General features: G+C 38.7%; 1 protein-coding gene across 1 annotated transcript in view; it reads left to right on the plus strand.

The window, feature by feature from the left end:
- ptpn22 (protein tyrosine phosphatase non-receptor type 22) overlaps positions 1-13,367 on the plus strand; it is a gene marked incomplete at its 5' end in the record, with an annotated part of 30,070 nt that extends 16,703 nt beyond the window's left edge. Inside the window, 14 exons of the mRNA XM_079238581.1 lie at positions 2,400-2,946; positions 3,026-3,112; positions 3,218-3,295; positions 3,370-3,441; positions 3,527-3,651; positions 5,853-5,880; positions 5,994-6,092; positions 7,165-7,298; positions 7,470-7,497; positions 7,944-8,006; positions 8,562-8,662; positions 8,752-8,779; positions 12,606-12,689; positions 12,770-13,367. Of these exons, the coding sequence (XP_079094707.1) occupies positions 2,400-2,946; positions 3,026-3,112; positions 3,218-3,295; positions 3,370-3,441; positions 3,527-3,651; positions 5,853-5,880; positions 5,994-6,092; positions 7,165-7,298; positions 7,470-7,497; positions 7,944-8,006; positions 8,562-8,662; positions 8,752-8,779; positions 12,606-12,689; positions 12,770-12,831 (1,536 nt within the window). The 3' untranslated portion in view covers positions 12,832-13,367. The remainder of the gene's footprint in view (positions 1-2,399; positions 2,947-3,025; positions 3,113-3,217; positions 3,296-3,369; positions 3,442-3,526; positions 3,652-5,852; positions 5,881-5,993; positions 6,093-7,164; positions 7,299-7,469; positions 7,498-7,943; positions 8,007-8,561; positions 8,663-8,751; positions 8,780-12,605; positions 12,690-12,769) is intronic.
- Between the last annotated feature and the right edge of the window lie 1,965 nt (positions 13,368-15,332).

The raw sequence follows: 15,332 nt of genomic DNA on the forward strand, positions 1-15,332 counted from the left end.
ACTGTTGTAAATTCAGCCTTTTCTTTAATGAAAGGGGATGAATACAATATGAGCACAACTGTACAGGTCATAAACTACCATCTCAGTGGATGGCAGAAATCTGTCTAGACTGGTTTAACCTCCAAGTACTTCCATCTTTACTGTCATCATGTGGATCAACTTGTCTGGCTCGGCGACGCTGCTTTTATAGTCCGTCACAAAGTTTTCCTGTGACCATGAAGTCAGACGGCCCACAGTCTGACCAAATGGGCATCATTTGTCCCGCACATTTCATCTACAAGACCATTTAAAGTGCTTTACATAAAACATTAAAAACATTTAATAAAACAAATTTAAAAAAGCTAAAAAAAAAATCATAAATTAAAATTAAAACAAGTTTATAATTGAAAGGCTGAATTCCCTCATCTGCAAGTCATTCAGCTCTGCAGAAGCCAGGTAATGAGCCCCTTGATTCAGGCGTGTTGGAGAATGGATGCATCTAAAAGTTGCAAGATACATGTGTGCATGTAGAGCTACCCTGGTCTACAGCCAACCAGGAAATGGTCAAATTTTGCCATAATGTCTTGTGCAATCATGTAATTACATCCACCTACATTATAGGTTAGCGGTGATGCTTGTGTCGTTAAAATAAAAGTACTTAGATTATCATCTTCATCTTTTAAAAAAATTTGTTTAAACCCAAATATGATGTAAGATCATCGGCTGCTCACACTCACCCTCCTGTTCCGTCAGTCTGAATTAGAACAAGTGGCATGAGAATAACTGGGCATCACTGACTGTTGCAGCTGGAGGGAATCGTCTCCTGTCAAAGCACAGTGGTTTCTTATGCTGAAGGAGATAAAATGAAGCTTTGGAGCTTCTAATCTAAGGAGATTCATTAAGCTCGTAGAGCTGGTGCTCGGATCTGACCACTATGAAAATGACCTCTTCACTTATTTGCTAATGCAGGCCAAAATGTCCAACAGTAACACACAAGCACCATCTATTGGTCATGAGAGACACTGCAGCCGAAGTGTCACAGTGCACCTAAACCTTGGCAAGACAAACTGTTGCCATACTTTGGCCTTGAGCGTCACAGCTCTAAGTTAAAAATAGATAACTAAATGGAGATATTTGCACATGACTTCAGGATCCAAGCCCCCGCTTTTCTCTTTACTTTGTGAAAAAATGTACTTCAAAGTCTCATAAAACTATTAAATGAAGTTCATAAAAAGGCTCAAAAGTATAAAAACCTGGGTTCCCTGCAAGACAGCAACGCCTGTTGAGGCAAGTATCACAGCTCAAACGTCTTCAGAAGAGTCTTATCGCTGATGTTTGGGTGCTTATTTTGCTATAAAGAAAAAGAAAAAGTTTCTGATCTTTAATATAATGTTCTTTTCACACCTCTGGAAACTTTTTATGATGTTTCAGTCAATGAGCTGCATAGCCCACACAAAAGCTGCAGCCACTGTCACCTGCTCTGTATTTAGAACCATTGTTCTGTTTTTTCTTTAACAAACAGAGCAATGTTTACCTTAAGCGTTTGCTGTTTGGGGGACTTTATGAAAAGTTCCTGTTCTAAAATGATCCTCCTGTTAAAGTTTGCCATCTGAAAATAAATAACAGATACAGCACAGATGAAAAGGGAAGAACTTCGAACAAAGAATACACTCATAGTGCATGCAAGGAGGAAGCAGACACCACAAATGAAGGAAGAACTCATATCAAATAAAGCCCTTAATACATTACACACAACCTACATTGAAAAAAGTAGCAGTGGCAATGAACTGAAGACAAAGCCAGAAATACAGAAACAGGAAGCATATTTGTGTATCATTCTGTTAAATCCCCTTTCAGAGCTTCTGTAATTTGCTGCTTTAAGTAGCTTTTCTATCATTAGCACATGCTACAGGCTCAGTTGTTACGACAAACACCCTGAAAACATTTGTTCTGCTCCACGAGACTCAAGTTTTTCAGTTTTCACATCATTATGCGCCTGCTGGCACAATTCATAGACATTTTAAACTTGTTTGGCCTTTTCTTCGAATGTCTGAGCAAGCCATACCCCCCACCAGCAAGCTGAGGTTTGAAACTTACAGGAGGTAAATATCAGTTTTTACATGCATCTCAAAATATTCCATTAGCACCAACCAAAACCAATTGAAGCACAGGCGGCAGGTTGGGTTGGCTTTCATGTGGTTTTAGTCAGATTCACACAGAACACAGTGGCATGATCAGTGGAAAAAAATGTGCGGCAGAAATGCTGATAGCTTTGAAAGACAAGTACCACTACATGAAACCACACAACTGACAAATTGTTTACATATCCTGTAATAAAGCTCATCTCCTGTGACACTAAAAGGATTGTACATTTCCTGTCAATGTTTGTTTACATATGATGCTCTTTCCAAACTGGCCAGGTGACTGTGGTTCCATCTGCTCCCAGTACGATGTCTGAAAGCGATCTCTCTGATGCGAGCGAGGAGCACGATTTGATGCAACAGCAGCCGCCGCTCGATGATTTGCCACAGTACCACACCCCCGTGGCTTCCGCCTCTGAAAATCTAATTGCCTTGACAGCCAAGGACATGCAGTGGGGCCAGCAAGAATGGAAGCCTCCCCAGTTCCCTCCCATGGCTCTGACCACCATCCACGTCCTGAAAAATGACAAACCCAACCTGTCATCGAAAGTGGCGAACACCGGCCAACGAGTCCTTGCAGTGGAGGACAACATACAGGAGGATTTAGACACGCTGTCCCTTAACCCCCTACCTCCACAAGCTGTCACTGAGGCCGTTTGTCTGATGGTGGAGGACCCTTATTTTGACACTCCCATGAGCTCCCCTTCATCAGAAGAGACACCACTGGACCCAACTGACGACTCCCAATGGACAGTCAGTCCCATCTTCACCACACCATCATTGCTTCTGAATGACCAGACTCTGGAGCTCAACTCTTCCAGTTCAGGTTAATGAGAACATTTCAGTGTCTCAAAATGAACTACTCAGATAAAAATACCTGAATATTTATTATGTGTGCCCTATAGGTAATAAAAAAGTTGGTACCAATGAGGATATGCCTCCTCCGCTGCCTGAACGAACCCCAGAGTCTTACCTACTGGCTGTGGATGCAGGTTAGTGTCAGCAGTATCCGGTTTGTTTGGTATGACTCATATTTTCCAGCCATCAAATGGACTGGTACTGTATCTTGATATTAAATTTGAAAACATACTTTGCAGAACTCTCAGAAGCATGCCAGAGGTTAGCAGTAATCCATCCACCCAATGCTGAAACTGGAGATGCTGGGGAGTTTGCAGGTGAAAAAATATGATATATTGGCAGCTTTCTATATAATCTGCTTATGTTATGACACTTATTTCTGTTTTCCCAGGGAGCCCGCCATCACCTGTCCCCCCACTTCCAGAAAGAACTCCAGAATCATTTGAGCTGGCTACTGAACCAGGTCTTTACAGATTACCAAACATGAATGATTCTAAAAATATTTTATATTTTTAGAAACCTATTTTGACATTGTTTTTACCTCTCAGCTCCTGTGGAAAAGCCTCTGGAAGCCACACCACCAGTGAACCTGGGCATACTGGGAATGTCATCAGAATGGTTTGGAAACTCAACGCCAGCAGTCACTTCCGCACAGAATGACAAAAAGAATAAAGTAAGAATAAAAAATCTTCACAGATGTGAAGCTTTCTGCAGGTTGTGAACTGTGCAAGACCACATTCAAGACACTTTCTTCTTACACAGAGCAATCGCCTATCAACGGCAGTCTTCGGATGCTTTGATAGTTACAGCTGGTTGATGTAGTTTTAATGGACCCACAAATTCAGATATATACTATCCTAGAACAGGAACAGTAAACATGAATCAGAGCCTTTTTTGCCCTGATGCATCATAGTATGTGGAAGATAAGCATATTCACAAAAAAATTAGCAAGCTTTAGCAAAATCTGTGTATGTAAAATAGTTGCATTCTAATTAGCATTGTTAAGCTATGCTTCAATTAGCATTCCTCAGCTACATTCCAATTAGCATGCTTTATCTATATTCTAGTTAGCACATGTTAGCTTTGCTTCAGTTAGCTTGTTTTGGCTACATAGCAATTAGCATGGTTAAGCTTTGCATCAGTTAGCGTGCTTTAGCTCCTTTCTAATTAGCATGGTTAAGCTTTGCATCAGTTAGCATGCTTTAGCTACATTCTAATTAGCATGGATAAGCTTTCCATCAGTTAGCATGCTTTAGCTACATTCTAGTTAGCATGGTTAAGCTACACTTCAATTAGCATTTTTTAGCAGTTTTAAATTTTTCTTACTTACGTTCCAACGGAATTTAAATTTTAAAATGTCGATATTGCAATTTTTTTTTATTTTATTTTTTTTAAAGTTTAAGAAAACCAACATGGAAAAATCTGTGCATTATTACCATAAAATACACATTTTAACATGAGAAAAATATACACATCTAGATAAGCATACACATACTACAGCATTACTTTAAAAGACTATTTACATACAACTTGGGAAAAGTCAGTTGTTTTAATGCACTTTTAAACAGAAATTCAAATAACTTTAATCATGTTATTTAGACCAAATTCTGCTATATTATATTCCAACAAAAATACATAGCAGCGCTGCAAATGACCTGTGGCTTAAAGCCGCCTTCTCTTCCCGCTATTCCGGTTTAGAAAGTAGTGGTAGAGAATGCTACAATGCTATAAATATGAACAAAAATTGTTCAAAACTGCAAAGTACACTCCTTAAATTTGTCAAGTACCTAGGCGAGGGCTGTTTAACTCATGTTTTAAGCATGTTTTCAATGTCTTCCTGCTTAAACACACCAGACTATAATTAAATGAATCAACCACCTAGAAAGTTTTGCACAATTTGAGTGTTTGATGTTAAAATCACTTGTTTTCTGATACTTTAAAATGAGACAATACATTTTTTTTAAAATAAACAACATGCATCAACAGAATTAAATCAAATACTTTAATGTCATTCTTGAATCATAACCCCCTCTCCCCCCAATTAAAAAAATAAGTATTTCATGACAGAATTGTTGAGAATAATTGTTCAGAATTTATTCAAATGCAACTTAACAAACCTTTTAAGAGCATAAACTTTCTTCTAGCAACCCAGCCATCCAAGTCCTGCTTATGCTTTTCATTGGCCCACCATCTACACACCTGCATGCTCCCAACTACCAAAAACCTTTACTTCCACACCTGCTGATGATCACTCAATCAGCTGCATCAGATCGGTGGCACTTGGCTGCTATTTACCCTGGTATTTCCTTTGAAAGCAATCATTCTTTCCTTACTTCTTCTACATTTTGTCGTAAATTTAGTTAAAATAAATAAAAACGTGGTGTAATATGTGTTGCTAAACTTAAAAATAATTAAGAACCAGATGAGTCCTGATATTTAAAACATTACATCAACATTCCAGTTCTCCAGCAACACACCTGATCAAATGTCTGAATATCCTCATCAGCATATTATTAAACTCCACAGAGGGCTAGTTTTGACATATTAATTCGACCTTGGTGTGTTGAAGAAGATATGCATTTAAAAATTGCAGGATAGCAACTGTCAAAGAGCTGACTTGGGCACTTCTGCTTTACTCAAGACTGAGGAAACATATTTTAGAAACAGTTTTGCTGTTCAGTAGCATATGTCAAACAACCTCTCTCCTCCAACATCACCTGGCTTTTGGAGATTAAATGCAGTTTGGTATTTCTTTTGTTGCCAAATGTGATTGTTTTCATCTCCAAATTGTGCATTTCTTAGTTTATTCAACTTTAATTTGATTTTTATGCTTATTTTGAATCTACAAACAACTTTCTTTTTTTTTCCTTATAGAAAGTGAAAGCAGACTTCAGATTGTCAGGTAAGATACGAATAAATGAGTTGGTCAATAATGAAGTAAAAAAATAAATTATTGTATGCAAACATGTGTAGATGGTTTAATCTGAACTGTGTTTTTTTTTGTGACCTCTCCAGCACCAGTCCTGCAATTTGATCTCAAACCAAATATAACCTCAAATCTCGACTACTACTCTTCACATCTGGAGCCATCAGCTCCTCCACTCTTCCATCAAAGTAAGCTCACCAGCATGAATTATTAAAGGAGCTAAAATACATTAATTTTCTTTAAAAATAGAATTACAAATATACAACATTGTGAAATACATATAGTGTTCATTATGCTATGATACTCTCGATTCAATACTTTGAAATCAGCCAGCCAAGACATTGGGTTTTATTCTTTTTTGAGTATCAAAATATTTCCGTCCTGACATAAAACATGCCTTTTGTTTTAACTTCTGTGACTTTTAGACCATACAAGCGCATGTGAAGCTACATGGCATTCCTTCTCGTTCACATGATGTAGCCTATCAGATGTTATGTCATTATGTTGCTGATTTTAGAGATAATAAGTGCTTGTTTTGATATTTTACTGCTTTAATGCAGGTTATTGAATATTATTTTAATATTTATTGCATCACTTTTACATATTTTATTTTTCATTTAATAAATTTAAACAATCTTGTATTGATCTGTAGTTTACATTTTAAAAATATGTATTTTGTTTTTTAATGTACTTAACTTTTTAATTTTTATTGTTTTGAAAGGATTTATTTTTAAGTATCAATATTATATTTACATTCAAAATTGCCTTTCCAATATATTGGCTGTACAATGATGCCTTTCGTTGCAATGAACTGGCAACCAGTCCAAGTTGTACTAGCTTGGGATTGACTCTGGTGTCCCTGCAAACCTGAATTGGACTTAGTGGTAGATAAAAAACAATCAAACAAATGGCAATCTACACTCATTATTTTCCAAGCAAGGCAAGAAGTATCTAAATTGGTGTCAAAGGAAAAGTACAATAAACCCATCGGATCGGATTGTATTGTATCGTATCAACAGGAAAAGTTTTGATATTTTAATGCTTGCCTGATGAGAAATTCACATAAAAACAACGTTGTAACTGTGCGGGTCAGGACAGTCAGATACCACCCCTTCCAGACAGAACCCCAGAATCTTTCATTGTCATCACAGGAGACGGTGAGCACAGCATCCTCCCACGTCCAGAGAACGCAACTCTTCATCCTTTTCATAAGTAGCTTCTGTCTAACAGACAAGCTCTGTCTGATTCTGCTCCTTCCAGCTCATGACAGGAGCTCGTTGTCCCCGCATCCGTTAGGAACAACACATCCGTCGCCAAGGGTAGGCATGTCATCCGAGTGGGACGGCACCTCTCAGTCCAAGAGCCTCTTTGATGCTGTTATGAGGAGAAGCAAGGTAACCCGGACCGAACACATCAGATCCATCTTTTACTTGCAGCAAGTTTTCCTGACAACAAAGACTAAAAACTCTTTCCCAGACAGTTTTACAGATGCTGTAAACCCTCCCACTACAGTCCCATCAACAATTACTGAGTTTTTTTGTTAACTTTTTGTTGTTTTCCCACAGAGTGTCCGAGCTAAAAGCTCAAAACAAGGTGAGCAGCTTTGCTTCACGGTTAAAGTTTGTATTGTGCTTTATAATGAAGAAAGACGTCAGCTAGTTTAGATGGAGATGCTGACATGGGCTTTTAGTCAAGTTGAGGTTCCCACAGGAAGAAGTGAAAAGAGGTGAAAGTTTGGCTAGAGAAAATATTCTGTCTGTTGATAATTATTTTTATTTTATCTAAAATAATTATTTTTATAAAACATTAGACTCAAAGCAAAGTAGATAAATATGCACCAGATAATAGCTTTCTAGCTAGTTTCCATCTGCAGTCACTGTGAATGGTCAAAAATAAAAAAGCCAAGAGATTTAAAAAGATTAGACAGAAAAGGTTGAATGAAATTAAAATGAGAATAAAAAAGGTAGAAATGTTTAGAAAGAGATGCATAATGATGTAACAATGGTTAATATTATTTTGATATTCTGTTTCTGCTGCAGAGCCCCTTGCTGTGTTTCAGCCATTTGTTCCAATACCTGTGGTCGCAGCCGAAGGAAGAAGTGGTGAGTTTGTTTGCTGCATGTTAGACATAGCCTCACTTAACGCTTTCTGCTACAAATACACAGATGTAGTCAAGGTTACATTCACAACATTCACAAAAGATCCTGACTAGACAGTAGACACACACTAGCCTCATTTTTCTTCTGTAAGTGTGTTGCCGGTCCAAAACTGTGGAATAAGCTCCGCCTCCATATTAGACAAGCTTCCTCATGTTCCATTTTTAAAGCTTATCTTAAAATGATCTTTTATTCCTTGGCCTTAAACCCAGTGTGAGACAGCTTCTGGTCAGTGTGTATAGTTTGGTTTTTATTATTGATTTTATTTACTATTTATTCATTTTGTTTTATTGTTTTAATTCCTTATTCTTTGTATGACCTGTTGTGTTATTTATTTGCCTTTTAAGTGTTTTATTCTGTTGTTGTTTTGGCTGATTGTGTACAGCACTTTGTTTCAACTCTGGTTGTTTTAAAGGGTTTTATAAATAAAGTTGAGTTGAGTGTTTCATGCCATCAGTTCAAAGCTGAAACACAGAAAATGATGTCTTCTGTGTTTTTCAGCACAAGCTGAAAGCAACCATGTGAACCACGGTCCCTCTCCGAATCCTGACAAATCACTAAACAAATCGGACAAAAACGAGAAGGGCATTTCTAGAACTAAGGTAACGTATGAGCAACACATGCATAGGTCGCAGTCACCAATGACATGAAAATAAAACATGGAATATATTCCTTTTTTTCCCCTCTCCAGAGTCTGAAATTCTTTAAAAAACAGAAACGTAAGTAATGCTTTTTAATGCATTTGATTTCTTTAAAAGAAAAAACATATTCATTCACTGCCTGTCCGGCAAATAAAAGTCACCACCCTGGCTTAAACCAAAGACTCAGGTAAGAGCCTCCCACTTTGATCATTACTGCCAATGGGATTTATTGCTGGTAACAAGTTATTTAACAACTGATGCAGTGGGCGGCTTTAAAAAACCATGTGGGAAGGCACCTGTAGTCGTGGGAAAGGTGTTAGTCTGGTTCAGAAGGGTCAGATTATTGGCATTAAGCAAAGAAAACATATGAAAAACTATTAAAACTGAATTAAGAGTTCTCTAATGATGGATTGAAATCTGGAAGGATAATGGGGAATAGTTTACATAAGAGTGTAAAGACTTGACTCTGGAGCAAGTGGAAGTTGTGGTCAGATGAGTCCAGATTTACTCTGTGCCGGAGTGATGGGAGGACTGGGGTGAGAAGAGAAGAGGATGAAGGGATGCAGCCGTTATGCCTTGAGCCTGCTCTACAAGCCTGTGGGGGCGGTCTATGATCTGGTGTTGCTGGTACAGAAACATTAAGTGTCCAAAGTACGAGTTCAGGGGCCTCATTTATCAAACTGTGCATAGCAAAGGTGACAGCAGGTGGCATATGTATGTAACACAGGGGTGGCCGGGGCGTGTTAAAAAAAAAGAAAAAAAAAAAAAGGAAAGAAAGTAAAAACAGGTATATAAAAAAAAAAAGGGGTCCTCCCGGCCACCTTGGTTCTTTTAAAAATCAGGGGGAGCAGAGTCAACCACACTAAAATCTCAATAAAAATGGTTTAATAAGAAGATAATAAAAGGTTAAACAGTTAAAATGATAAAACCCCAGTCCTCCCAGATGTCCTTAACATGTCCTTTAAAATGACCACTGTGCGGCTTGGGGTGGCCCTCCTCTCTGCAGCGACGGATCCTGTCTTCAGCCTTCGAATTGGCGACATCACATCCAGGACCTGCAGAGAGGAGCATACACGGCAGTCTACACGCTTAAGAGGGCGACCCTCCTGCCTGGCCCTGCAACCAGCCTCTCCCTCTGGACCCTAAACTAAGCCAGTCATACTCACATTTGGTCCTGGGCCAGGAATATCCGTAGGCCCAGGACTGAGAAGCTGCGCCTTAGGGTCCAGACCAGCTGCTGCACTTCAGGCACCGCCTGGCCACCACCAAGCCACGGTGGGACCAGTCATCACTGGCCCCTCAGCAGTCCCTTCCTCGTCGTCATCACCGGCGTCGTCATCGCCGACGCCATCATCATCATCATAGTCGTCGCCTTCCATTTTCCAGGAGCTCCATCCCCTTCCTTGTCCTGCTCCTCTTCTGCTTCTCTTTTTGTTTCCCTTCTCTCTCCGTCTTTCCTGCCACACCTGTTGCTCTTTTGAATAATCTGTCCACTCACAGGAGTTCCCATTTAACAGTCAAGGGTGAGCTCGTTAGGCCTGGGGTTAGTAATGCAGGCAACAAGTTAAAAACACATGCAATGGCACAATTTCATTTAAAACCCATGCATTTGACCCCGTCACATGTACGGCAAACAGGAAATGCGGTGCAAAGAAAATTCTCCATTTATAAAACAGTTCATGTTCTGTATCTGAAGGTGGGGGACACACCCTGATGAATAATGATAGGCGACCATGTTATTTTAATTGCAGTTATTCATTTAGACCTTTATTAGTATGGCAGCTTTTGTACGACTTATTGTGTGATTGGGCTTTTATGTAAAGGATAATGCCTGACGAAGTGTCCATTATCAGAAATTAATTGACAATGCAGAGGGCATTATCTCGCTTAATATCATGGTCACTCATGAAGGAAATAATATAAGATCAATTACTAATGTTGTTTTTACTGTTAAAATAATGTTTTTAACAAGAAGCAGCGAAGCAGACTAATGTCTCTTGTTGTGGTGTTGCCAAGGTAACAGAGTTGGCAGCATCTGCAGCTCGTTCGGCAGCAGATACTATTGCAACAAATCACCGATGATGGTGAAATATGAAAGTGTTGCAGGATGTGTGTGTCTGTGTGGTCCAGGGAGCTCAGTGTGTATGAACATGAGTGAGTGTGAGTGCACAGCGCGCCGTCAGGTGATTGAGCCTGAAAGATAAGAGTGTTGAACGGAAGTGCCGCTCCCTCCCTTTAACAGATTCCAATGAAAATATAGTGATTTTCTGAAAATCCCTATTTCTTCACAATATGAAGGAAATCGGAGAGGACGTGCGACGGTTGGTTTCTATAGTAGCATAAGAAAAATTCGGACATGGAAAAATCTAAATGCGAACAGCACAGACCTTTTTGATTCTTGAAGATCACTGTGAAATTGGTGTAACCGCTGGAGTATTAATGCAGAGAAACACGCGCATGGTCCACTGCACCGCTGCAGGGTGACATCAGAGCCGCTCTGCCCCTCTTTGAGAGATCTGGTGCTTCACAAATTGATAAAATATTATTTAATATAGTTGAAACAATATGATAGATTTCTTTATCTGCAGTGACTGATTTCAACTAACGAGTTAGGTAGAATATAAACATTATACAGTGGTGACATGGGGAGGGATCGGGGGACTTTTTTTTTCCCCCTTTCTTCCTTTTCTACTCTGGTTATTGTTCAACCCATGGTTTAAATTAATCTGAAAAATAAAACAACTTAACTGGCAGATCAGATACATTCATTAGTCACCATGGGCCGCTGTTTGACATAGTCTTTCCAGATATTCTTTCTGCTTTCCGTTTTGTCCGTTTGTTGCGAACATTTCTGTTGCCATGGTTACCAACTGGCATTTGAGCCACCGCATAGATTTAAAATGATTGGGCTATTTGACAGAACTTTTTTTTTTTTTTTTTTTTTTTAACTGGTGTCCATTATCACTTTTTATGCTAAGATCTGGATGAATGCTTGATTCTGATTGGTTGCAGGGTGTCCGTTAAAAAGTGATAATGGACACTAGTTAAAAAAATTCTGTCAAATAGCCGAATAATTCTAAATCCATTATCACTTTTTAACGAACACCCTGAAACCAATCAGAATCGAGTATTCACTCAGACAATGGCATAAAACATGTAGAACTGAAGGTATTTTAGTGGTTAACATTTTACGTAGTGGAGTAAGAATATCAAATATGCATTTTCTTATTTTTTTGAAAATGCTGCTAATGAACAACATTCTGTGTGAAAGTTTATCATTGACTTTGAACAAGTCTCAAATTTTGCACCATTTCTTTGGTTTTATTTTCTAACTTTGGTGTCGCCGTTTCCCATTTCTCCAGATTTTGTGCGTACGCCAGGGTCAGAGTTGGCGCAGAGGTAGATTATACCACCAAGTCGTGTTTTTATTAATCCCAAAAGTTGACTATAATTGGCGCATGCCGGGTTTTGTGCGTGCGGCAGCATTATAAATGAGGCCCCAGGTGACCACCTTTTTGTCCTGAATGAGCAGGTTTTTCCATCTTACAGCCATGTTTCGAGGTGACGACGCCAGGATTCATCGGCCTCGGATTGTAAAAGAGTGCTTCAGGGAACAGGAGACATTATTTATCTGAACTGCACTGAGAATCTTTTAGATGTGCTGGAGGTGGTCCAACTGTCCCATTATAAATGCAAATTCTTGGTGGAAAATTAATGCAACACTGGGTAGAAATAAATCTCATGACATTGCAGAAACTTACTGAAACAATTCCACAGCAAATGCTGCTGTAATCAAAGCTAAAGGCGGTCCAATGGAAGGTTAAGGGTGTGTGGCTTTTCTTTCTTGGATGGGCGGCGTATGCTTGAGAAAAGTTGAAGTAATGTCTGACAACTCCACTTTCAGCTAAAACTGCCCCTCCACCACTTCCAACTCAACCAGGAGGACCTCCTCAGTCACATTCTGCTTCTTCTCCCGGCTTCAAATTTGGTAAGTCTTCATATGTGACATTATCATACGATACTGTATTACCTGCAGAATTAAACTCACCACCGTAGTCTTCTCTGCAGGATTCGGGAACCGTTTTGGAAAGCCAAAAGGCCCCAGGACTTACCCAGAGACTTGGATCTGAGACGGTTTCACCAGGAATGGAGCTGCTCCTCTAATTATAACTACTCAATGCATGGCACAGTGACATGGACAGAAGCTGGTTTATTACAAAATGTGTTGAGAATAGATCTGGGAAAGCAGAAGAATGACTGTCAGAAATGTTTTTCTAAGGACCGAGTGAAGATCTAAGGAGAGTTAGCGCAGTAGCGTCCCCAGCAGGAAGCACCAGATCACTCTGTGCTTCATCAAACAGAGCTGTTTCAGTAACTGAGCAGTGTTTTATCAAAAGGCGAGTCACACCTTTTGAATGTCCAGGAACCTGGCAAAAAGAATGAACTGCTTGCAGCAGTGAGTTGTCTTGCAAAGAGAAGTTTAGCACTTGTTTCACAGCTCTGAGTGTGAGGACTATTTTTGATATGTGCTTTAATGTGTGTTAAATGCTTTACACATGATATAAGAAAACAGATAAAGCATTTAACCTTAACAAACTTTGCAAGCTGTATTTTCACAATGTGTATTTGTGTTTCTTTACCACATTTCACAAATTCATCTGAAGTTTGAAGCATCTTTTAAAAACAAAACTAGATTTTATATATATATATATATATATATATATATATATAAAAATATATATATATATATTTATATATATATATGAATGAATGATGCAAGTGCACACAAATATTTATTAAAAGATGGAAACTCATTGCGTTCTTTTTCTTTCTTGTTTTAACAACACTGAGTCACTCTGGTAAGCAGGTTTATTCTGTCTGTAAATGAGCCAAAAAACTGAGAAATCATCAATGATGTCTCAGTATGAATAATAACAAAGGTGATCATTGGTTTTTGAATACAGAGCATCATAACAGTATCACAAAAAGGCAAATATGACAGCATTCTCTATAATGATAACAACTAAAGACCATATGGAAAGCCAGTGAAAATCCACGCTTATTTTTCAGTCACACTACATGAAGCAGGAATTATTTGCTCTAGAGTGGCATGAAATGTGGCCAGTTCCCTTTTCAGTCACCAAACAGAACCCCTCAGTTTTCAGTTAGACTCGTCATAATCAGCCCAAGGCACTAAGATGCAGTCAGCGTTGGAGCAAAGGCGGCTCATCATCGCTTCCTTTACAAAAAACTGCCAAAATGAAGGCCTCTGAGTTTCTGATTACCTCTAAAACGCTGTCTTAAGAAGAAAATAAGATTTCTTAAACCCAAAGATGTTTTAGAAGACCTCATTTTGTCATTTGTTTTCCTACATACCAAACAGCCCCCACGCCCCTTCAACAACCAAACAATCACAACCACAGAAACCCTCTACAACGGCGTCTGCAACAATCTAATGTAGGTCTCAGCTATAAAAAAAAGAATGAATAACAACATTCACATATTTCCAACTATAACATACTGCCATATTTACAAAGCATCTACATCCTTCAGACATAAGGGTTGAGACCATTATTGCTAATTCCATTAGCTGTACTTCTTTAATCATTAAAGGGATATTCTGTTTATTTATTTTAATGGGGTTGGTGGTTACCAGAGAGCTCTGTTATGAATTATGAATGGTTTTTATGGTAGCAAATGTCTTATTTTTTCCCAATAATAGCCATATTTGATATTTATTATATCAAACTTTTAGATAAAATTCTGAACACTGAACCACAACAAACAAATCTTGTTACCATAAGATGCTCCTTTCCTGGCAGTAATCGGTCACAAGCCGTTCCTTCTAAGGATTCAGCTGTCGGGAGTCGGCTCCTCAAAGAATCAGCTCATAATGCCAGCTCGTGCATGAACAGCACAGCGACGCCATAACAAAAACGAAAGCAAATATCAGCCATTTAAATCAACTTAAATTTAACTTACAGATGTTCGTTTGTACATTATTTTTTCAATTTTGTTTTTTACACCACCTCACCTCGAATTAGACGGGTGTTTAAATCGGGACTATATTTTCACAACCAAACAACGTACTTATTCCGCGAGTACTACGCAGCCAGCCACGACCAGTCGATGATTTAAATCTACAATGGCTGTGCGGAACGAAAACAATCCTGGAAAAAGAAACAATTTAAAGTGGAATTTCCCTGGTGTAAAAATATAGTATGCGTTCATGACGTCTGACTTGTTTGTAGATGGCGAAAAACGCACCCTTCTCTGTGCCTGCTCTGAAGTAGCTGTTAGCTTAGCTTACAGCTTCCCCAAACAGCAACGCCTCACACAACCCCACTTTAAACAAGAATATCACTTTAAAAGATTTCAGATTAAAAAAAAAAGCATTAACATGTAAAGTTTAGCTTTGAAAACAAATATTTAAAAGCACCATTTCAAAAATTAATTCACTGTAATTTGATATTTCAATATGTGGGTACCTAAACATCTGGCAAAAATGTTGAGTGCATAAAGTTTAGTTAGGGAAACAGTATAGTTTAGAGCCCAAATCCAGTCCTCCAGAGCTACCATCCTGCAAATTTTAGATCTCTGAAACACTTAAAGCCAGAGACTAACATGTCTG

Source organism: Telmatherina bonti, assembly GCF_933228915.1.
Source record: "Telmatherina bonti genome assembly, chromosome: 4".
Classification (NCBI taxonomy): Eukaryota; Metazoa; Chordata; class Actinopteri; order Atheriniformes; family Telmatherinidae; genus Telmatherina; species Telmatherina bonti.